This window comes from Molothrus aeneus, chromosome 3 (genome assembly GCF_037042795.1).
Source record: "Molothrus aeneus isolate 106 chromosome 3, BPBGC_Maene_1.0, whole genome shotgun sequence".
In the NCBI taxonomy this organism is placed as follows: Eukaryota; Metazoa; Chordata; class Aves; order Passeriformes; family Icteridae; genus Molothrus; species Molothrus aeneus.
In genome coordinates this window covers 112,500,623-112,524,528 of record NC_089648.1, presented here as the reverse complement: position 1 = coordinate 112,524,528, position 23,906 = coordinate 112,500,623, and the positions used below count along the sequence as shown (strand labels likewise).

Sequence of the window (23,906 nt, the reverse complement as noted above, 5' to 3'; positions counted from 1 at the left end):
GGAATTAACATGGAAAAGAGGGAATTAACATGGAAAAGAGGGGGCAGGAAATGTGGGAATTAACATGGAAAAGAGGGGGCAGGAAAAGAGGGAATTAACACGGATTTCCTCAGCTCTGAGATCACAGAATCCAGGGATTACCCAGGAGGTTGGGAAAACCCTCCGGGATCATCGAATCCAAGATGTGGGAATAGGAGAATTCCTGGAGAGCCACATCCAGGAATTCCTTGGAAACCTCCAGGGATGGGGACTCCAAACCTCCCTTCCAAGGCCTGGCCACCCTTTCCATGAGGAATTATTCCCAAAATCCGACCTCAGATTCCAGGGCACGGCCTGAGGCCGTTTCCCCTTCCTTGTCCCTGTTCCCAGGAAGCAAAGCCCGATCCCCCCTCTCCTGCTCCAGGATTCGGGATCTGCCATGGATAACCTGCGTGGTTTGAACTCCAATTATCCCCAGGAATTCCCTGTGCCCACGGGAGGGCGGAGATTCCCTGGATATTCCCTCGGCAGGAAGGATTTGATCCGGGAATGCCCCCGTGGCATCGTCGCAGAGCCTGCGGCTGCTCCAGGAGGGATTCGCTTCCCTGAAAGTTCTGGAATTCCAGGCTGGGCACAGCTCCTGATCCCCAAACACGATCCCAACCATTCCCAGAGTTTTCCAACAGCACGCGGTGAATGGGAGGGGGGAAATAATCCCACGGGGCTGGTGGGAGATGGAGTTGGATGGGGCTTGTGGGGGGGGGGGGAAAATTCCCAAAAAATTTGGGATGTTCCAGCCCCGGAAGTGTTCACAGGATGGTTTGGGTGGGAAGGGAAATTAAACCCCATCCCATTCCATGGGCAGGGAAATTTCCCTATCCCTGTTTGCTCCAAGGCTTTTCCCTGGACGCTTCCAGGGGCAGCCACAGATCCCCTGGGAATTCCGTGCCTGAAGGAAAAGGAAGGAATTTCAGGGGGGGAAAAAAATCCCAACTTTTTCCTCCTGAGGCAAAGGAAAACGGAGCCAAAATCCCAGCGGGATTTTCCCAGCTTGGGCGAAAAATTTTTTCCTGAAATTCGGTGCAGAAAACATGGAAATTTTTATGTTTTTAATTTATCCCCACACCCTGGAAAATTCCATAGGGATTTTCCCACCTGTGTCCAGCCAGGAATCCCGTTTGGCCCCTGCCAGGAGAAACCTTGGAGCAGACAACGAAGACGCCAAGGAAAATTTGGGAACAGGGATTTCACCCAGACAGGGAATCCTGGGAAAACAAGTGGGATTTTTGGGATAAAAAACAATGGAAAAACTTCTCGTACCTCGTCAAACTTGGCCTCATCCTCGCAGTTTTCCAGCACTCGGGTGTAGAAGGAAAGTCCTGGAAAGGAAAAAAAGAGGGAAAAGAGGTGGATAAAGGGCTGGGAGACCCTGGGAGACCCTGGAATTCTGGGATCTGGGAACAGCCGGATGGAAATGCCCCGCCGGAATTCCACCCCCTTGATCCTGCGGCGCCTCCCTGCTCCAACCCTTCCCAATCCAGGAGCATCCTGACTTTTCCTGACGGCGGAATCGTTGTCCGCCGGTTCTCCAGGGGGTATCCATGAGGGATATCCCTCATTTCCCGGCCCCATTCCCGGTGGGAAGCCTCTCCTGGCGGCTCTTGGTGATCCATTAACTCCCGGCTCCCTAATTAGCCCCAGGCACAGACGCAATTAAGCCGGGATGAAGTGGGAATTCCCGTGGGAATGCGACCCTGGAGCAGAGCTCAGATCCTGCTGGAGCTTCCCAAAAAATGGGCCGGGTGGTGAAAATTCCCCGTTTTCCTGCCTTTTCCCCAAAGCCAGGCTAAAAACACGGAATTATCCGAAAATCCTGGAGTCATCCCTGGTTTTTTCCATGTGCGGATGGATCCGGGAGCCTTTTGGAGCCACCAGGATTCGATCCCATTCCCAAATCCCTGATGGGAAAACTGGGAGAACCTAAAGGCAAAGCTGAAAGCTCTGGATCCTCACAGGATCCCTTGGGAATGTGGGAGAGCCAAATCCAAAGCTGTGGATGGAGAGGAATCCCTGATATTCCAGGATTTTGGGAGCAGGTTTCGGCTATTAGAATCCATCCATCCAAAGCAAGGCTGAACCGCCGGAATTCCTGGAAAATCCTGGAGTCATCCCTGGGGGTTTTTTTCCCGCGTGTTAAACAAGGAGGGGGAGAAACGGAACCACGGCAGATCCAGGAGCCCTTTGGAGCCACCGGGATTTGATCCCATTCCCAAATCCCTGACGGAAAACCGGGACAATCCTGAAGGCAAAGCTGAAAGTTCTGGATCCTCACAGGATCCCTTGGGAATCCTGTGGGATTCCCCTGGGAATGTGGGAGGCAAATCCAAACCTGTGGATGGAGAGGGATCCCTGATATTCCAGGATTTCGGGAGTGGGTTTTGGCCATGGAATCCAAATTTTCCGCCCCTCCACCGGCTGCTCCCGTGGATCCGGAATTCCGTCCGTGCCTCAGTTTCCCCAGTTTGGAAAACGCTGCGGCTCCCGGGATTCCCAGGAGAGGAGGAGGAGCAGCCTCGCTTCCCACGCCAGCCTCGGGAACGCTTCATCCCGGATTTCTCTCCCTTCTCTCCCACCCGGGAGCTCCAGCGGATCCCTCGGGATGGGGAAGGGAATTCCCATCCAGGGAAACCAGAGGAACGAGGAATATCCACCCGGGAGCCGGGATCCTGAGCTCCTCATTCCATGCTCAGGGCTCCAAAGCTTTTCCAGAGGGGCTGGAAAAGCTTTTCCCAACGGGTTTTGGGACTGAGCTCCGACCGGGCACATTCCAGGCCTGGAATTCCAGGTCAGTGTGCCTGGAATCCACCCCCATCCCAACCCAGGGCGGGACAGGGCCCGGACGAGGGAAGGAACCATGGAAAAATGGAATTATTTTGGTTGGAAAACCCCTCTTGGACTGAGTCCGGCATTCCCTGATCCGTGTCCCCAAGGGGCCACATCCACGGGGATTTCGATCCCTCCGGGAATGCGGATCCCACGGCCCTGGGCTGCCCCTTCCTTCCAGGCAGGAATTTTTCCCAAGGAATGATGATTCCCGTGGGGCTCGGGGCAGCGTGGGTTCAATCCAAGGCCCAAAATTCCACCAGGGATTTAAGGAATCGCTCGGAGAGGACCAGGACACTTCCCAGGAAGCATTCCCGAATTTTCATGGAGCGAGGGGGCAGCAGAGCATTCCCGGGAAAACCGAGCAGGGGGAGGAGCTCTCGGGGGGGGATGGATTGGGATGAGCCTCAGGATCCCTTTCGTCCCAAATCATTCCACGATTCCAAGAGCACGGAAAACTCCTGGGTTTTTTTTTGTTCTGGCACCCATGGCACGCCGGGAAGATCCCGAAGGATTTTTCCCATCCTCCTCATCCCTAGCCAGCTCCTGCATCCCACGGAATATTCCAGCCCGGATTCCAGCCCGGATTCCGGCCCCCAGAGCTCTCCCACATCCCAAAACGTTCCGGCTGCGTGTCCAGGAGCTTCCCAGGGATCATCCCCGGAATTCCCAGTCCGCATGGAGCTGCTCCCTCTGTTTCCCGTTGGATGCAGGGAATTTGGGAAAGACGCCGGGAGCCTTTGGAGCGGGATTTTTTTATCCCTGCGGATCCGAGGTTTGCTGCGGCTTTTGGGAATGAGGGAATGAGCCCAAATCCCTCTCCAGGCGCATCCAAGGGATGGATCCACCCGGATCCGCTTCCCCGATCCAACCACACCTGGAATCGCTTCCCGAGCTGCTTCCAGCCCCTTTGAGCAGCTGGGTTTCCCTGGCCAGGGCCCGGGTGAGCCTGGGAAAGGGAATTCCCGCCTGGAAGCATCAGGCATTGGCTGCACCCCGGCGTGACCCTAAAATCCCCTTTTCCACGGGAATTCCGGGATGGAAAAGAGCAGGAAAAACCCTCAGGACCCTGATCCAACCATCCAGGAAATTCCTTCCTTTGGAATTCCTTCCCAGAATGGGTTGGGTGGGAAGGGACCTTCAATCCCATCCTGTTCCAATCCCACAATCCCAGGGTGCTCCAACCTTTCCTGGGACACTGCCAGGGATCCAGGGATTCTCTGGGAATCCCAGCCCAGCCAGGAATTCCTTCCCAAGATCCCACAATCCCAAGCTCCCCTTTCCCAGTGGGAAGCCATTCCCTGTTTTCCAGTCCGGACCCAAAGCATTTTGGGACAGATCCCAAAATTCCCAAAGTCCCACTGGGAATTTGGGCCGGATTCAGGACTGGGAATGCTCAGAACTGTAAATCTGGGATCTCCCAGGGCTCCACAGTGGATTTCCCAGGAATTCTGCCTCTTCCCAGGGATTTTCTTGGAGCTGGAAGCGCGACAGGGAGCTGAGGGTTAATTATCCCTGGTCAATGATCCCGAGCTCGTTAGGAGCAGGGAAAGCTGATCCAGGCTGGCAACGGAATTCCTGGAATTCCCCTGCAGAGCTGGGATCGTTGTTCCCGCCTTTTTTTCTCTCACTGATGGAATTCCTGGAATTCCCCTGGGATTGCTGTTCCCGCCCCCATCCCGCTCTCCTTCCATGGATTCCCGGCCTCTGGAACAGCTGGGATCCCATCCCGAGCCTTTCCCAAGCCTTGGAAAAGCTCCGGCAGCTCCCGGAACTTCCACAGCCCCGGGGGAATTTTTCCTCCTATCCCAAGGAAATCTTTGGAGCTGCTGCGGATCCCGGTGGGAATTCCACCTTGGGAATTCACCCCCCCCCCCTTTTCCCTGGATAAACCTGAGGGGAGGGGATCCCAAAAAGAGCAGGTCTGGGGTCGCGCATGGGGAAACTGAGGCAGGGATGGACGCTGCGATCCCAAATTCCACTCCCACAAATCCTGACCCCAAATCCGTCCCTCAAATTCCACCCTCAAATCCTGCCCCTCCAATTCCCAATTCCCAAATCCTGTCCCTCAAACTCCACCCTCAAATCCTGCACCTCCAATTCCCAATTCCCAAATCCTGTCCCTCAAATTTCACATTCCCAAATCCTGTCCCTCAAATTCCCAATTCCCAAATCCTGTTCCTCAAATTCCACTCCCAAATCCTGACCCCAATTCCCAAATCCTGTCCCTCAAATTTCACATTCCCAAATCCTGTCCCTCAAATTCCCAATTCCCAAATCCTGTTCCTCAAATTCCACTCCCAAATCCTGACCCCAATTCCCAAATCCTGTCCCTCAAATTCCACCCGCAAATCCACCCCCAATTCCCAATTCCCAAATCCTGTTCCTCAAATTCCACCCCCAAATCCTGCCCCTCAAATTCCCAATTCCCAAATCCTGTCCCTCGAATTCCACCCCCAAATCCTGCCCCCAATTCCCATCTTGTCCCTCAAATTCCATCCCCAAATCCTGACCCCAATTCCCAATTCCCAAATCCTGTCCCTCAAATTCCACCCCCACATCCTGACCCCAAATCCTGCACCCCCACAATCCCGCTCCTCCAAACCTTGCTCCCCCAAAATCCCGACCCTCCAAATCCCACCCCAAACCCTCAAATTCCACTCCCCAAAATCCCACTCCCCCAAATCCTGCACCTCCAAACTCTGCCCTCAAAATCGTGTCCCAAATTTCTGTCCCCCAATTCCTGCCCCTCAAATCCCTCTCCCCAAATCCCACCGCCCCCCAAATCCTGTCCCCAAATTCCACTCCCCAAATCCTTTCCCTCAATTCCTTCTCCCCAATTCCTGCACCCAAAATCCTGCACCTCCCCAAAACCCTGACCCCCAAATCCTGCTCAACAATCCTCATCCCAAAATCCTGTCCCCAAATCCCTTTCCCCAAATCCTGATCCTCCAAATCCCTTCCCTCAAATCCTTCTCCCCAAATCCTTCTCCCCAAATCCCATCTCCCCAAAATCCTTTCCCCCAAATCCCATCTCCCCAAAATCCTTTCCCCCAAATCCTGCACCTCAAATCCTCCTCCCCAAATCCTCCTTCCACAATCCAGTCCCCCAATTCCTGCCCCTCAAATCCCATCTCCCCAAAATCCTGTCCCTCAAACCCCGATCCTCCAAATCCTTTCCCTCAAATTTGTCTCCCCAATTACAGCCCCCAAAATCCTGTCCCCCAATTCCTGCCCCTCAAATCCCTCTCCCCAAATCCTTCTTCCCCAATTCCCGTTCCCCAATTCCTGCCCCTCAATTCCCACTTCCCAAATCCTGCTCCACCAATCCTGTCCCTCAAACCCTGTCCTCAAATCCTGTCCTCAAATCCTGATCCTCCAAATCCTTTCCCTCAAATCCTTCTCCCCAATTCCTGCACCCCAAATCCTGCACCTCCCCAAAACCCTGACCCCCAAATCCTGCTCCACAATCCTCATCCCAAAATCCTGCCCCCAAAATCCCGCTTCCAAATTCCCATCCCCAAATCCCACTCCCCAAAATCCCACTCCCCAAAACCTGCTCCTCCAAATCCCTTCCCTCAAATCCTTCTCCCCAATTCTAGCCCCCCAATTCCTGTTCCCCAATGCCTGCCCCTCAATTCCCGCTTCCCAAATCCTGCTCCACCAATCCTGTCCCTCAAACCCTGTCCTCAAATCCCACCTCCCAAATCCTGATCCTCCAAATCCTTTCCCTCAAATCTGCCTCCCCAATTCCAGCCCCCAAAATCCTGTCTCCCCAATTCCTGCCCCTCAAATCCCGCTCCCCAAATCCTTCTTCTCCAATCCACTCCCCCAATTCCTGTCCCCCCAAATCCTGTCCCCAAATCCCGCTCCCTGAAATCCTGCCCCACAAATCCTGCACGTCCAAACTTCACCCTCTAAATCCTGTCCCCAATTCCTGTCCCCCAATTCCCACTCCCCAAAATCCTGTACCTCCAAACCCTGCCCTCAAAATCCTGATCCCAAATCCCTCTCCCCCAGTTCTTGTCCCTCAACTCCCGCTTCCCAAATCCTGCCCCACCAATCCTGTCCCTCAAACCCTGTCCCCAAAATCCTCTCCCCCAGATCCTGATCCCCCAATTCCCAATTCCTGCTCCCTCAATCCCTCTCCCCCAAATCCCTCATCCCCAATTCCTGCCTCCCAGTCCCTCTCCCTCAATTCCCAAATCCTTATCCCCCAAACCCCTCTCCCCCAAATCCTGACCCCAATTCCCTCTCCCCAAATCCCTCTCCCCCAATTTCTGCCTCCCAGTCCCTTTCCCCTAAATCCCGACCTCCCAATCCCTCTCTCCCAAATCCTGATCCCAATTCCCACTCCCCAATCCCTCTCCCCCAAATCCTGATCCCCCAAATCCCGATCCCCCAAATCCCGATCCCCCAATTCCTCTCCCCCAGATCCCTCATCCCCATTTCCCGCTCCCCAAATCTTCCTACCCCAAATCCTGATCCCAATTCCAGCTCCCCAATTCCCGACCCCCCAATCCCTCTCCCCCAAATCCTGATCCCCCAATTCCTGCTCCCCAAATCCTGATCCCAATTCCTGCTCTCCAGTTCCCGACCCCCCAATTCCCTCTCCCCCAATTCCCTCTCCCCCAAATCCTGATGCCAATTCCCGCTCCCCCAATTCCCTCTCCCCCAATTCCCTCTCCCCCAATTCCCTGTCCCCCAATCCCTCTCCCCCAGTTCCCGCTCCCCCAATTCCCTCTCCCCCAATTCCCTGTCCCCCAATTCCCTCTCCCCCAGTTCCCTCTCCCCCAATTCCCGCTCCCCCAGTTCCCGGTACCCCAGTTCCCGGTACCCCGGAACGCCGCCTTGGCGATGCGGTCGCCTTTGCCGCGGAGGCCGGAGACGGAGCGGAGCTGCAGCACCAGAGCCATGGCGGGACCGCGCGGGGCTCGGGATGGAGCCGCGGCCCCCGGGCCGGGCTCGGGGAGGATCCAGGCGCTCGGGGCGGTCCCGGGGCGGGCTCGGAGCAGAGCCCGGGGCGGTTCGGGGCGGTCCCGGTGCGGTCCCGGTGCTCGGTGCGGAGCTCGGTCTGGCCCCGAGCTGGTCCCGATGCGGTCCCGGAGCGGAGCCCGAGGCGGTCCCGGTGCCCGGTGCGGTCCCGGGGCAGGCTCGGTGCGGAGCCCGGTGCGGACCGAGGGGCTCGGTGCGGTCCGGTGCAGTGTCCGTGACCTGGTGCGGTCCCGGTGCGGAGCCCGGGGCGGTCCCGGTGCGGAGTCCGAGGTTCTCCGGTGCTCGATGCGGTCCCGGTGCAGAGCCCGAGGTTCTCCGGTGCTCGGTGCGGTCCCGGTGCTCGATGCGCTCCCGGTGCTCGGTGCGGAGCCCGGGGCGGTCCCGGTGCGCTCCCGGTGCTCGGTGCGGAGCCCGGAGCCTGACGCGGTCCCGGTGCCGCGCTCCGGAGCTCGGCTCGGGGCGGTCTCGGTGCGGAGCTTCCCCCGCTCCGGGCGCTGAATTATTCAACAGCGGGGCCGCCCCTCCCTCTCTCCTTCCCCTTTCTTCTCCTCCCCTTTTCCTTTCCTCCTCCTTTCCTCCTTCCTTTCCTTTCCTTTCCTTTCCTTTCCTTTCCTTTCCTTTCCTTTCCTTTCCTTTCCTTTCCTTTCCTTTCCTTTCCTTTCCTTTCCTTTCCTTTCCTTTCCTTTCCTTTCCTTTCCTTTCCTTTCCTTTCCTTTCCTTCCCTTTCCTTTCCTTTCCTTCCCTTTCCTTTCCTTTCCTTCCCTTTCCTTTCCTTTCCTTCCCTTCCCTTCCCTTCCCTTCCCTTTCCTTAAAATTTCCTTTCCTTTCCTTTCCTTTCCTTTCCTTTCCTTTCCTTTCCTTTCCTTTCCTCCTCCTTTCCTTTCCTTTCCTTTCCTTTCCTTTCCTTTCCTTTCCTTTCCTTTCCTTTCCTTTCCTTTCCTTTCCTTTCCTTTCCTTTCCTTTCCTTTCCTTTCCTTTCCTTTCCTTTCCTTTCCTTTCCTTTCCTTTCCTTCCCTTCCCTTCCCTTCCCTTCCCTTCCCTTCCCTTCCCTTCCCTTCCCTTCCCTTCCCTTCCCTTTCCTTTCCTTTCCTTTCCTTTCCTTTCCTTTCCTTTCCTTTCCTTTCCTTTCCTTTCCTTTCCTTTCCTTTCCTTTCCTTTCCTTCCCTTCCCTTCCCTTCCCTTCCCTTCCCTTCCCTTCCCTTCCCTTCCCTTCCCTTCCCTTCCCTTCCCTTCCCTTCCCTTCCCTTCCCTTTTTCCTCCATTTTCCACCCTTTTTCCCCCATTTTCCCCCTTTTTCCTTTTCCCCTTTTCCCTTTTTCCTCCTTTCCCCTTTTGCCTTTTCCTCCTTTTCCCCTTTTCCATTCCCAGCTGCAGGAAGTTGGGAAAGGGGAAACTGAGGCACAGCTCCATGGCATCCGCAGCCCCCGCCCTTCCCAAAAAAAAAATCCCGGGAGAAGCCGAAGCCGGACCCAGCCCCGGTTCAGGGAGAGGAGTGAGAGGGAAGGAAACCTCCGGGAATCCTGGAATTCTTGGGGCAGGAAAAGCCCTCGGAGCCTGGACCTGATCCAGGTCCCCCCCCCGAATCCACAGGGATTGGAAATCTCCCCGGGAACGGGGATTTAATCCCATTCCGGGCAGGAATTGTTCCCGAAATCCCAGGGATCTCCCCTGGCACAGCCGGAGGCCGTTCCCTCATCCCATCCCTCGTTCCCTGGGAGCAGATCCCGACCCCGCCCGGCTCCAGCCTGCCCGGATTCCCGCCGGGAATTCCCTCGGGAATTCACAGTCCCGGGGCGGGGCGGGGCAGAATTCCCCCCCAAAAAAACCCCAAATCCCAGGGATTCACAGTTGAGAATGCCCAGGTGTGTCCCGGGATTGCCAAAAAATCCCAAACCTCATGGATTCAGAGATGGAATGCTCAGGTGTGTCCTGGGATGGGGCAGAATTCCCCCAAAATGTCCCAGATCCCATGGATTGACAGCTGGGCATGTGGGATGGGGCCGAATTCCCAAAAAACCCACAAATTTCGTGGATTCACAGGGGCAAATGCCCAGGTGTGTCCTGGGTGTGTCAGAATTCCCAAAAAAAAATCCCAAATCCCAGGGATTCGCAGCTGGGAATGCTGGAAGGGGCAGAATTCCCCAAAAATTGGGCAAAAAGCACAAATCCCATGGATTCATAGCTGGGAATGTGCAGGTGAGTCCTGGGGTGGGGCAGAATTCCCAAAAAAACACAAATCCCTTGGATTCACAGCTGGGAATGCCCAGGTGTGTCCTGGGTGGGGAGAGATTCCCCAAAAATTCCCAAATCCCGTGGATTCACAGGTGGGAATGTGGGATGGGGCAGAATTCCCAAAAAAATCCCAAATCCCATGGATTCACAGGTGGGAATGTGGGATGGGGCAGAATTCCCAAAAAAATCCCAAATCCCATGGATTCACAGGTGGGAATACCCAGGTGTGTCCCGGGATGGGCAGGATTCCCAAAAATCCCAAATCCAAATCCCAAATGGGGCAGGATAAATCCGGCCCCGTTGCCTGGGATTGGGCTGGAAAATCCATCAAAGGCTCAGGGAGAGGGAAAGGGAATCCTGGGAATCCTGGGAATCCTGGGAACATGGGAATTTGGGAATCCTGGAATCTGGAAATCCTGGGAATCTGGGATTCCTGGAATCTGGGAATCTGGGAATCTGGGAATCTGGGAATTCTGGGAATCCTGGAATCCAGGAATCTGGGATTCTGGGAATCTGGGATCCTGGGAATCTGGGAATCCTGGAATCTGGGAATTCTGGGAATTCTGGGAATCCTGGCAATCCTGGGAATCCGGGAATCTGGGAATCCTGGGAATCCGGGAATCTGGGAATCTGCTCTTGTGCCTGGCAGGTTTTACTGGGAAAGAGGCAAATCCCTCGGGAACTCTAACGCTGCTCTGGCTTTCCTTGGAAACTCCCTGGGAAATTATAATTTATGGTAATTAGAGCTCATTGCATATTCACGAGCTTTTATGGGAATCCCGCCCCGTTCTGGGGATGGGCATTCCCCGCCTCTGAATCCATGGGATTTGGGATTTTTTGGGAATTCCGAAACACTGGAATTCCAGGACACTGCCCACCTGGGCATTCCTAGCTGTGAATCCATGGAATTTTTCAGGAATTCCTCCCCATCCTGCATTCCCACATGTAAATCCATGGGATTTGGGATTTTTTGGGAATTCTGCCTCATCCAAGGACACACCTGGGCATTCGCACCTGTAAATCCATGGAATCTGGGATTGTTTGGGAATCCCACCCCATCCCGCATTCCCACCTGTGCATCCATGGGATTTGGGATTTTTTGGGAATTTCTCCCCACCCCACATTCCCACCTGTGCATCCATGGGATTTGTGCCTTTTTTTGGGAATCCCCACCCAGGGATTTTCCCCTCTCCAGCCCCATTCCCGTTCCTTTCCCCTCCCTCTCTCCCACATTCCCATTTCCACAAAATCCGAATTTTTCCCTCTTGGCTCCGCTGGCTCCCGAATTCCAGCGATTTTTTTGGGATCGTTTTAAGGACCAGGGCGCGCCCCCCCCAAAAATGAAGTCAAATGCCCCCAAAAAAAGCCCCAAAATCAGGGTAATTCACCCCAAAATCGCCCCCAGTTTGGGGTCCAGCCAAAGCCCCCCGGATATTCTGGGAAACACCGGGGAAAAATGAGGAAAAAAGGGAAAATTGAGGGAAAAGACGGAAAATGGGGGGGGGGAAGCAGGAAAATTGGGAAGAGAGAGGGAGAAGAGGGAGAAAAGAAGGGAAAGGTTGGGGAAAAAAAGGCCAAAAAAATGGGGAAAAAAATGGAAAATGAAAATTAAAAAAAAAAAAATGGGGGAAAAGCGGGAGGGAGGAGAAAAATGAAGGAAAACCCAGGATGGATCTGGGAATTCTTTGGGATCTTTAATGGGAAGGGCAGAACCTCAGGGCCCTCCCTGGACCGGGATCTGATCCCGGAGTTCCTTTCCGGATGTTCCCACCTGGATCGGGCGATCCCGAATCCCCCTTTGGGTCTGGAGCCGCTCCCAGCTCAAACCCGAGATTCCAAGGGGAGGAATTTTCCGGCTTTTCCATGGATTTTTTTCCCCCTGCCGGGATCGCTCGGCCGCTCCTCCCGATCCGGCCCTTTAGAGGGCAGCAAGAGCTCGGGAATTGCATCCCTGGGAGCTCCCGAGGGAGGAATTCCTGCCCTAAATCCCAATGGCACCGGGGCGGGGTGGTCCATTCCCGGTGTCCCGGCATCCCAGGATTCCCTGTCCGGGTGGGATTGGAGATCCCGGGAAAAGGGCAGGGCTGGAATGTCGGGATGGAGCGGGGATGGTGGGGGGGAAATCATGGAAAGGAAGCGTTTTAAACGGAAAAGTTTGGGATTTTGGGAAGGAATTCCTGGCTGGGCTGGAATTCCCAGAGGATCCTTGGGGGTGTCCATGGAAAACTTGGAGCACCCTGGGATGGTGGGCGGTGTCCCCAGGGCTGGGAATGGGGGTGGAAGACCCTGGAATCCTCTCCCTACAGAAACCACCCCAGAATCCAAAGATCCCCCCGGGATCATCCCGGAAGGAACCGGGAAGTTCCCCCCATTCCTGTTCCCTGGATCCTCCCGTTCCTGGGAAAGCAGCGCCAGCTGGGAGAGTCCCGTTGTCCGTAAAATCATGGAATTGCGGAGCCTGGAAAAGCCCTCAGAGCCCTCGGATCCAACCATTCCCAGCCCCGATCCCCGCTCCCCCAAATCCAAGGGATCCCAATCCCTCCAGGAACGGGAGCTCCACCCTGCCCGGGGCGAGGGGAAGGGCTGGAAAACCTTTCCAGGCGGGAATTGTTCCCAAAATCCAACCAGACCTCCCTCAGTGCAACAGCCAGGGTCCAGATTCCACCCGGAAATCCCTGGGAATGCCAGGGCAGCGCCCGCCCTGGAGGTTTTCCATAAAAAATTCCAGCTCGGAGCCAGGATGGACCTCAGGGAGAGAGAGAGAGATTCCTGAGGGAAAACACCACCGGGAAAAACCTTGGGAAGGGAAATTCCTCCCGGAAATTCCTCATGGGACGGTGTCCATGGGTGGGGAGGAGGAAACCCAACCCCATTCCATGGGCTGGGATCCTTCCCCGATCCCGGGGTGACCCAGCCCACGGCGCGTCCCAGGGATTTTGGGATTTTCCTCCCGGGTCAGATCCGGCTTCTCCCAGCCGGGATCCGGAGGTTTGGGATCAGCTTTGGGGCTCCGGGTGTCTTTTCCCACCCCACATTCCCAAATAAAGGGCTCGGATCCACCGCTGCTCCCACCCGGATTTCCTCACCTCCCAGGGCTTTTCCCGCCTCGGCAATTCCAGAACATTCCATGGAATGGGTTTGAGCTGCAGTGACAAAAGTCATTCCTGGCTCCGGAGCACTTTTTATTCCCTTTTAATCATTTTAAATCCCTTTTTTTTCCCCCTCCCTTTTCCCGCTTTCCCAGTAGAATCCAGAGGAGCCAGGCTGGAATCCAGCCCGGACCCACCACAGAACAAATCCACGGATGGAAACCGAGGAGGAGGAAAAGCAACAAAATTCTGCCGGAATCTCCCGAAATCCAGGAAAATATTCCCAGATTCGGCCTTTCCTGGAGAAAAGACAACTCCAGGCCCTTTCTTTCCCTCCATCCCGGATTGCCATTCCCTGCTCCCGCAGAGCCAGGGCCGAGGGGCTTGGGATCATCCCAGGCATTCCCCTCTGGCGCTCCGTGCCTCAGTTTCCCCGCGGGTGCGGCGGGGTTTGGGTTCTCCCGCCGGCCGGGAATCGGGAGGGGAACTGGGATGGAAACCCCCTGGAGCTGGGACGCGCATCCGCCTCCTTCCCTCCGGGCGGGAATTCCAGGGAAAACTCCGCCCTTTTCCAAGGAAAACTCCGCCCTTTTCCAACTTGGGGGGATGCTCCGGGGGATGTTCCAGCCCCGGCTTCCCTCGGGAATGTTCCAGCCCCGATTTCTCCTGTCCCGGTTCCATTTCCCGGGAATATTCCAGCCCCGATCCCGCCTGTCCATGACCGGATTTCCCGGGGGTTGCTCCTATCCCGGTTTCCCCTGTCCCGTTTTCCCGGGAGATGCTCCAGTCCCGTTTTCCCTTATCCCGTTTTCCCCGGGAGATTTTCCCGCCCCCGTTTTTCCCGGGAGATGCTCCCAATCCGGTTCCCCCTGTCCCGGTCCCACCGGGAGACTCTCTTGTCCCGGTCCCTCCTGCCCGGGTATTCCCGGGAGATTCTCCTGTCCCGGTTTCCCCTGTCCCGGTCCCACCGGGGGTTGTCCCAGCCCCGTTTTTCCCGGAGGACGCTCCATTCCCGGTTCCCCCTGTCCCGTTCCCCCTATCCCGGTCCCACCGGGAGTTTCTCCTGTCCCGGTACTCTCGGGAGTTTCTCCGTTCCCGGTCCCCCTATCCCGGTTCCACCGGGGGTTGTCCCAGCCCCGTGTTTCCCGGAGGACGCTCCATTCCCGGTTCTCCGTTCCCGGTTCCCCCCTGTCCCGGTCCCACCGGGAATCGTCCCAGCCCCGTGTTTCCCGGAGGACGCTCCGTTCCCGGTTTCCCCTATCCCGGTCCCACCGGGGGTTGTCCCAGCCCCGTGTTTCCCAGAGGACGCTCCGTTCCCGATTCCCCTGTCCCGTTCCCCCTGTCCCGGTCCCACCGGGGGTTGTCCCAGCCCCGTGTTTCCCGGAGGACGCTCCATTCCCGGTTTCCCCTATCCCGGTCCCACCGGGAATCGTCCCAGCCCCGTGTTTCCCGGAGGACGCTCCGTTCCCGGTTCCCCCCTGTCCCGGTCCCCCTCTCCCGGCCCGGGGCGGGCTCGCAGCGGCGGGGGCGGCCCCGGTGGGCGGGAGGGGGCGCGGGGAGCCCGGCCCCGCTCCGGTTCCGCCTACAAAGGGCTCCGGCCGGGCGGGCCCCGCTCACAGCCCCGGGACCCCGCGCCCATGGGCGGCTGCCGGGCCCCGCCGCGGCCCGGGGCGGCTCCTCGCCGTCCTCGGCCCCCGGTTCCGGCCGGGGCGCAGCCCGGGGACTGAGGGGAATCCCGGGAAGAGGCCACGGGAAGCTCGGGAAATCCCGAAGGGTGAGCGGGGACGGGGGGGACGCGGAGCGCCGGGAGCGGAGCGGGGTGGGCGGAGAGGGAGAGGCTCCGGTTCTCCCGGGATGCTCCTGTCCCGAATTCCTCTGTCCCGGTTCTCCCGGGATGCTCCTGTCCCGAATTCCTGTCCCGGTTCTCCCAGGATGCTCCTGTCCCGAATTCCTGTCCCGGTTCTCCCGGGATGCTCCAGTCCCGAATTCCTGTCCCGGTTCTCCCGGGATGCTCCTGTCCCGAATTCCTGTCCCGGTTCTCCCGGGATGCTCCAGTCCCAAATTCCTCTGTCCCGGTTCTCCCGGGATGCTCCTGTCCCGAATTCCTGTCCCGGTTCTCCCGGGATGCTCCTGTCCCGAATTCCTGTCCCGGTTCCCAGTGGCCCCGGCTCCTGTTCCGGTTCCTATCCCGGTTCTCCCCGTCCCCGTTTCCCCGGGGGAAGTTCCTGCCCCAAATCCCTGAGGGGGATTTTTGTGCCAGCACTCCCAGGGGATGCTCCTGTCTCAGTTCACCCTATCCCAGTTCCTGTCCCAGATCCCCTATCCCAGTTCCTATCCCAGTTCCTATCCTGGTTCCTGTCCTGGATCCCCCTGTCCCGGTTCCTGTCCTGGTTCCTGTCCTGGATCCCCTGTCCCAGTTCTCCCTATCCTGGTTCCTATCCCCATTCCTGTCCCAGTTCCTACTCCAGTTCCTGTCCCAGTTCTCCCAATCCCAGTTCTTATCCCGGTTCCTATCCCAGATCCCCTATCCCAGATCCCCTATCCCAGATCCTATCCCAGTCCCTATCCCAGTTCCTATCCCAGTTCCTATCCCAGATCCCCTATCTCAGATCCCCTATCCCAGATCCCTTATCCCAGATCCCCTATCCCAGTTCCTATCCCGGTTCCTGTCCCAGTTCCCCCTATCCCAGATTCCCTATCCCTGTTCCTGTCCCAGATCCCCTGTCCCGGTGTCCCGGGTCAATCTCCACCCAGAGTTTCTCCCTGTCCCGCTTCCCCTGGGATGTTCCTGCCCCCATTCCCCATCCCCATTCCTGCGGGGGATTTCAGAGACCCCTCTGGAATTCCCGGATGATTTTCCCTCTTGGAAGTGGGACCGGAGCTGGGAGTGCTGCTGGTGTAACTGGGGTGGGGCTGACAAAATTCCAGCGGCACCAAATTCCCAGGGAAAACAGAATCCATGGATCTGTGCTTGCCCCTAATCCTGTCCAGCCTTTCCTGGGACACTGCCAGGGATCCAGGGATTCTCTGGGAATTGCAGCCCAGCCGGGAATCCCTTCCCAAGATCCCACCATCCCAAGCTCCCTTTTCCCACTGGAAGCCATTCCCTGGCTCCCTCCAGCCCTTGCCCCAATCCCAGCTCTCCTTTCCCTCTGGAAAAGGCTCCAAGGATTCCCTGGATCCTTCCCTGATCCAGCTGCACATTCCCAGCTGCTCTCCCAGCCCCGGAGCAGCTCCCTGCTCTCCTCTCCACTCCGTGTCCCGCTGATTTCGGGAACCCAATTCCAGGTGGGCTCTCAGCTGCCCCATCCTGATGCCAGAGCCAGGACTGGGATTGGGATTCAGGATTTGGGATTGGGATTGGGGTTGGGATGTGCCGAGGCCCAGCCCCGTGGGACATTCCCGTTTTTCTCCAGCAGGATGGAGAACAAGGCCGTGGATCTCCACACCCTCTCCGAGCGGGAGAACGGATCCGTCCTGGAGGAGCCCTTCGAGGGTCGGAGCCTTTCCAAGCTGAACCTCTGCGAGCACGGTGAGGGCGGATCCGCCCCCGGACCCACCCGGGATCCACTCGGGATCTGCCCCCAGATCCACCCCTGGATCCACCCCTGGGTCCACCTCTGGATCCACCTCTGGATCCACTTGGGATCCGCCTTGGGATCTGCCTTGGCATCCACCTCCGGATCTACTTCCAGATCCACCCCCGGATCCACCCCAGGATCTACCTCCAGATCCACCCCTGGTTCCGCCTTGGAATCCATCCCTGCATCCACTTCAGGATCCACCTCTGGATCTGCTTTGGGATCCAACCCAGGATCCATCCCTGGATCCACCTCAGGATCTGCCTCCAGATCCTCCCCCTCCCACCAGATCTACCCCAGGATCCACCTCCGGATCCACCTCCGGAACCACCCCATATCCACCCAAGGATCCACCCTTGGATCCACCTTGGGACCCACTTCCAGATCCACCTCCAGATCCCTCCTGGATCTCCCCTCAGATCCACCCTGGGATCCATCCCTGGGATCCACCCCTGGATCCATGGCAGGGGTGGGAGCACACAGATCTCCCGGGAAGGAGCTCCGGATGTGGCTCCTCTCGTGCAGGGATGATGTCCGCGCTCAGCTCCGCGTTCCAGCCGGGATTCCCGGCCCTGGGAATGGTGGATTCCATGGTGGGAGCAGCACCGGGAGGTGCCTTGGCCCTGGCCCGGGTTTTCCAGGGATTCTGTGGCTCCCTGGATCCCTGGCAGTGTCCAGGGAAAGGTTGGACAGGGCTTGGAGCACCCTGGGATGGTGGGAAGTGTCCCTGGGATGGGATTGAAGGTCCATGGATCCCATCCAAACCATTCTGGGATTCTGGGATCAAGGACACTCAGGATCCATCCCGAGGGATTTTTATGGAATCCGGGGATGGAAAAGGGAAGGGAGACCCTTCCTGGAATCCCGAATTCCCAGTGAAACCCCTGGATCCCAAAATTTCTTCTCAGGGAGGAGTCGGGATGGGGCTGAATCCAACGCCAGGCTGGGAGAGCAGCTGGGAATGTGCAGCTGGATCAGGGGAGGATCCAGGGAATCCTTGGAGCCGCTTCCCCATCCCAAAGGGGCTCCAGGAGAGCTGGGATTGGGGCAAGGGCTGGAGGGGCAGGAGCCAGGGAATGGCTTCCAGTGGGAAAGGGGAGCTTGGGATGGTGGGATCTTGGGAAGGGATTCCCGGCTGGAAGGGTGGGGAGGGGCTGGCTGAGCTGGGAACATCCAGCTCCGCATAAATTCCCCCTGGGAATGCTGCAAGGGGCTCATGGAGGTGACTCCAAGGGGACTCGTGGGGGTAGGGACAGCTCTGGATCCGGAGGGAGAATTCCCCATCCAGGAGACCCCTGAGTGTTGATCCCATTCCCAAAATCCGTGCTCCTGCCTCTTCCCAGCTTCCCGATCCGGCTGTTCCCATCCCTTCCCACTGGGAAACCTCTGGAAAAGCCGAGAGGGAAGAGCCGGAGCCCCCCGGGACCGATCCCAGAATTCCCAGCAAATCCCTGGGAAAGGCTGGAGGTGCCTCCCAGGCTTTGGGGTGGTTTCGATGGAACCCCGCCTGGAATTCTCGGGGCCCATCCCAAGGCGGGGCTGACCCTCCAGGGAACCCCATTCCCACGGGAGCGGGATTTCTGGGAAGGGGCTGGAGCGAGGTCACCCCTGAGGGTGGCACCACCCGGATCCCGCCGAGGATCCATCGGGAGCACGATCCAAACCTTCTGCTGGCCCGGGAACGCCGTTCCCGGACCTTTTCCAGGCTTTCAGGGACCCCAGATCCCCGAATCCCGGTTGTTTTCCTCCTCCCGCTCCCTGGAGCCTGGGCAGGGGCAGGAAATGCTCGCTTTTCCTTGGATCCCGGCCCTTTGCGCGGGCAAACGCTTCCAAGGGCCGGGAATGGGAGTGGGTGGATCGGGGCGCGCCGCCAGCTCCTCCCGGGGTGTCCCAGGAGCCGCTGGAAGTGCGAAATGTCAGGAAAACATCGGCGCCCTCCCCATCCCGCGGCTCCATCCCGGGAATCGTGGGCGGGGAGCGGGGGGACGAGATCCAGCTGGAGCATCCCGGATCCCACCTGAGCCGCATTCCCGCGGGATCGGCCCCCGGGTCCAGCCCGGAGCTCAGCGCCGGGCTCCCAAAGCCGGGCTGGGTTTCGGGATCCACCCACCGTAACCCCTTCCCGGCTGGAGCCTTTTCCAGCCACCCCGGGATGGACACGCGGGGACAAGGACAGGGATGGCGTGGGAGAGGGTCCCTGGAATTCCGGGATCCCCCCCCCATCCAGGGGTTCCATCGCCGGAATTCCAGGGAGCAGTGAGGCATTGCCCGGCAGGGATGGGCCAGGCTGGAGCTGGGAATTGCCATGGGAGGTGATCCCAAATCCCAGCGGGAATGCTCAAGGCTGGAGCTGGGAATTGCCGTGGGATGGGATCCCAAATCCCAGCGGGAATGCTTGAGGCTGGAGCTGGGAATTGCTCCTGGATGGGGAATGAGATCCCCAATCCCAGGGGGAATGGGCCAGGCTGGAGCTGGGAATTGCTGTGGGATGGGATCCCCAATCCCAGGGGGAATGGGCCAGGCTGGAGCTGGGAATTGCCGTGGGATGGGATCCCAAATCCCAGCAGGGATGGGCCAGGCTGGATCCGGCCATGGATCAGCGCTGTCTCCATCCGGGAGGTTTGGATTTGGGATTCCCCTTTGCTGTGGGATGAGGGGCTCTGGATCGGAGCCTTGGAGCTCTGAGGAGCACAAAACACCCGGATGGAGGCTCCAGGTGGGAATCCTGGGCTTTTCCTCCATCTTCTGTTGGTGCCTCCTTGGGGAAACTCAGATCTGGGCAAGGATGGATCCAGGTGGTGCTGCCGGAGCTGGAATGGGACTGCTGGGAAAATCCGTTCCCAGAATTCCGGTGTTCCTGCCGGGATCCAACAGGGAATGCTTTGGGTGGGAGGAGACCTTCAGACTCATCCCATTCCATGGGCAGGGACACTTCCCACGATCCCAGGGGTGCTCCGAGCCCATCCAACCTTTCCTTGGATACCCCTAGGGATTCTCTGGGAATTCCAGCCCAGCCAGGAATCCCTTCCCAAGCTCCCACCATCCCAAGCTCCCCTTTCCCACTGGAAGCCATTCCCTGGCTCCTGCCCCTCCAGCCCTTGCCCCAATCCCAGCTCTCCTGGAGCCCCTTTGGGATGGGGAAGCGGCTCCAAGGATTCCCTGGATCCTCCCCTGATCCAGCTGCACATTCCCAGCTGCTCTCCCAGCCTGGCGTTGGATCCATCCCCATCCCGATTCCTCCTTGAGAAGGAATTTCAGGATCCAGGGGCTTCACTGGGAATTCGGGACTCCAGGAAGGGTCTCCCTTCCCTTTTCCATCCCCAAATTCCATAAAAATCCCTCGGGATGGATCCTGAGTGTCCTTGATCCCGGAATGGTTTGGGATGGGATCCATGGACCCTCAATCCCACAATGCCAGGGACAATTCCCACCATCCCAGGGTGATCCAAATCCACCCTTGGACACTGCCAGGGATTCTCTGGGAATTCCAGCCCAGCTGGGAATCCCTTCCCAAGGTCCCACCATCCCAAGCTCCCCTTTCCCACTGGAAGCCATTCCCTGGCTCCCTCCAGCCTGGACCCACCCCAGCAGCTCCAGAGGATCCCGGAGTGGTTTGGGTGGGAAGGCAGCTCCAACCCCGCCCCAACACCTCCCACCATCCCGGGCGGCTCCAATCCCATCCCACCTTTCCTTGGCCATTCCAAGGGCGGAGCCCCTCGCTGCTCCCCGGGGACGATCCCAGCCGTTCCCTCGGCATTCCGAGGCCTCCGTGATCCCGTGTCCCGCTCCCTCCCTCCCTCCCGCAGATCCCGGCCGGAGGATGAGGCCCTGGGGATGCCGTGGCCGGATGGGCTCCGTGGCGGTGCTGAAGTATTCCGTGGTGGGACTTTACCTCCTGGTGCTCCTCATCCTGGTGGGAATCTTCATCCTGGCAGGTGAGCCTGCGCCTGGGATGCTCCCAGGACTTCCAGGAGTTTCCATGGGATCCCTGCCCGGGAGGGTTTTCCGGGTCATTCAGGGGAGGGAAAGTCGGGATCCAGCAGGAAAAAAAAAACCAACCAACCAAACAAACAAAAAACCCTCCAAAACCTATAAAAAAACCCATAAAAAACCCCAAAGAACTCCAAAAAAATCCCCCCCAAAATCCCAAAACCCCATAAAAACCCCCAAAGAATTCTAAAAAAAATCCCCCCCAAAAACCCCAAAAATCCATAAAAACCCATGAAAAGCCCTAAAGAATTCTACAAAAAAAAAAAAATCCCCCCAAACCCTCAAAAAAACCCCAAAAAACCGTAGCAAAACCCCAAAGAATTTTTAAAAATTCCCAAAAAATCCTCCAAAAAACCTCCAAAAACCCATTTCAAACCCCAAAAATTTGAAAAAAAAAATCCCCCAAAAAAACCCCAAAAACCAAAAAAACTCCCCAAAACCCCATCGCTCCCGCCCAGCTGGGTTTTCCTGGGATAAGGACGATGGGATGCAGGCAGGGCCTTGTCCTGGCACATTCCAGAGGCCCTGCCTCCCCTTTCCCAAATTTGGTGAGCTCAGGGATGGCAAAGCCCCTCGGCACACGCATTCCATGGGATCCCAGGCCTCTTTCCCCCTTGTCCTCCTGGAAGAAATTTGGGAATTTCCCGCTTTGATCCCCGATCCCGGGATCTCCCTCGATGGGCCGGAAACACCGCCTCCGTGGATCCATCCCTCCTTCCCGGAGTTTATCCCGTTTTTTATGGTGTGAGCCCCCCCATTTTCCATCCCCCAATCCCTCCAAGGGCTGAGAAAGGCCGGAGGAGATTTTTCCTGGAATTTTCCTGGGCCTCTCCCGCCGGGCATTGTTTGGATGTTGTTGTTGGCCGGCGGATCCCGGAGCGAGGGACGTGACGGATCCGGGACAAGCTCCGCTCCAGGAACAGCAACAACATCAGCATCAACCTCTGGCACTGGGAATCTCCCAGTTCCCACCTCCCGGAGCGGCGGGACTGGCAGAATTCCGGGAAAACCCCGAGAAAACCATTCCAGGTTTTCACCCGGAGTCTTTGATCCCGGGATCGGGGATCAAAGCGGGAAATTCCCAAATTTCTTCCAGGAGGACAAGGGGGAAAGAGGCCTGGGAGTCTTGGAAAAGGGGAGCCGGGGGGGAAATCAGGGAAATCATCTCCGTGGATGTGGCTTTCCAATTCCAGTTTCAAATTTCTTTCAGAATTTTAGGATTTTGGGATTTTAAGCCAAGCCTCTGGATTTGGATGCGGCCAAGTGCTGGAATTTTGAGCTGGGGGTGTCCAGAGGGATTTATCCCAGCTGGAAAACCACAGGGATGGGGTGGGACACGGGGGTCACGTCCAGCCGTGGGGAGACAGCCCCAGCTCCGGGGGCTGGAGCCGCTGGTCCTTGGAAAACCGGGAATGTTCACGGACACCTCTCACGGCGGAAGGCTCGGATTTCCCATGGGAAAATCCCCGCCTGGGCTCCTGGAGACAGGAATTCCTCTCCAGCTCCATCTCCCGCCTGAGGGGAGAGGGAGTGGAGAGATGCGTGGAATCATGGAATGGTTCCGGTGGGAAGGGACGGGGAAGGGTCCCGAATTCCACAGGGACAATTCCCGCTGTCCCAGGCTGCTCCGAGCCCTGTCCAAACTGTCCTGGAATGTTTTGGGGCGGGTGAGACCGGGAATGGTTTGGGATCCAGCTGGGCCAAGTGATTTTCCTTGGAAAAGAGGTTGGGAAAAGGGTCAGCGGCACGAATCCTGGGAAACACCTTGGGATCCAGCAAGAAAAAAAATCAAACGGAAACAAAACAAAAAACACAAAAAAACCATTAAAAACTCATAAAAAAACCCCAAAGAATTTGAAAAAAATCCCCCCAAAAATCCCCAAAACACCCGGAAACCCCATAAAAAACCCCCAAAGAATTAAAAAAAAATATTCCCTAGAAAACCTCCAAAAAGTCCCCCAAATAATCCCCAAAAAAACCCAAAAACCCATAAAAAAACCACCAAAGAACTAAAAAAAAACCCAAAAAAAAATCTAAGAAAACCCCCCCAAAACCCATAAAAACCCCATTAAAAAACCCCAAAGAATTACAAAAACATCCCCTCAAAAATCCTAAAACATCCCAAAAATACATAAAAAACCCCAAAGAATTCTTAAAAGAATCCCCCCAAAAAACCACAAAACACCCCAAAACCTCATAAAAAACTCCAAGGAATTGAATTACAATAAAATCCCCCCAAAACCCAAAAAAACCCTTAAAAACCCATAAGAAACCCCAAAGAATTAAAAAAAAAAAATCCCCTCAGAAAAACCCCAAAACCCCATTAAAAAAAAAACTATTAAAACCCATAAAAAAAAATTGAAATCCCTCCAGGAATTATCCTGGCAAATTCCAGGGCTCCTGCCTCCCCTTTCCCAAGTTTTGCTGAGTGCAGGGATGGCAAAGCCCCTTGGGAATGCCCGGAATTCCCACCCAGCCCCTGCACAACGTTTTCCCTGAGGGAATTGTTCTGAATTCCGACCTGAACTTTCCCTCCCGGCGAAACTTGGGGCTGTTCCCTCTGGCGGTTCCGTGAATCACAACAAAATCCCAAATATCCCGACGTTTCCCCCCCCCCCCCGGGAATGCTTTTCCCTGTAGTTTCCCATCCTTCCCCCGGGATCTGCTCCACCTGAGCCCCCTCCAATCCCTCAGATCCCTCCCAGGGATCCCGGGGATGAGCAGAGGGAACCGGACCCTGCGCCGCCCCAGGAGGAGAATCCCGGCCGGAATTCCGGGACAAACTGTGGGATTCGGGAGCAGGGACTGGGAAGGTGCCTGGAGGAACCTGATTCCAGCTTGGACAGGGCTTGGAGGGACAGGGAAAGGTGTCGGGGTTGGGATGGGGTGGGACTGAAGGGCCCTTCCCACCCAAACCATTCCAGGATCCTCTGGAGCTGCCGGGATGGATCCAGGCTGGGGTTCTGTGTCCTGGCAGATAAATCCCGTGGGATGCAGCTCTGAGGGATCCAAGGAAAACTCTGAGCTCCAGGGAATCCTTGGAGCCGCTTCCCAAGCCTCAAGGGGCTCCAGGAGAGCTGGGATTTGGGAAAGGGCTGGAGGGAGCCAGGGAATGGCTTCCAGTGGGAAAGGGGAGCTTGGGATGGTGGGATCTTGG

The 23,906-nt window shown here is 57.1% G+C and overlaps 2 protein-coding genes across 3 annotated transcripts in view; one reads left to right on the top strand and one right to left on the bottom strand.

Annotated features, from left to right (window-relative positions):
• The window catches only part of OTOF (otoferlin), a 113,542-nt gene extending 105,687 nt beyond the window's left edge, over positions 1-7,855 (bottom strand). Inside the window, exons 1-2 of one of the 2 annotated variants that reach the window (XM_066547667.1) lie at positions 7,700-7,855; positions 1,300-1,358 (exon numbers count right to left, since the gene is read on the bottom strand). In XM_066547667.1, the coding sequence (XP_066403764.1) occupies positions 1,300-1,358; positions 7,700-7,778 (138 nt within the window). In that variant the 5' untranslated portion in view covers positions 7,779-7,855. The remainder of the gene's footprint in view (positions 1-1,299; positions 1,359-7,699) is intronic. The other variant, XM_066547666.1, reaches the window with a different exon arrangement.
• Positions 7,856-14,929: 7,074 nt separating this feature from the next.
• Positions 14,930-23,906, top strand: part of SCARA5 (scavenger receptor class A member 5) — a 32,607-nt gene continuing 23,630 nt past the window's right edge. The window contains exons 1-3 of the mRNA XM_066545971.1: positions 14,930-14,952; positions 16,598-16,710; positions 20,566-20,694. Coding sequence (XP_066402068.1) covers positions 16,599-16,710; positions 20,566-20,694 — 241 coding nt within the window. The 5' untranslated portion in view covers positions 14,930-14,952; position 16,598. The remainder of the gene's footprint in view (positions 14,953-16,597; positions 16,711-20,565; positions 20,695-23,906) is intronic.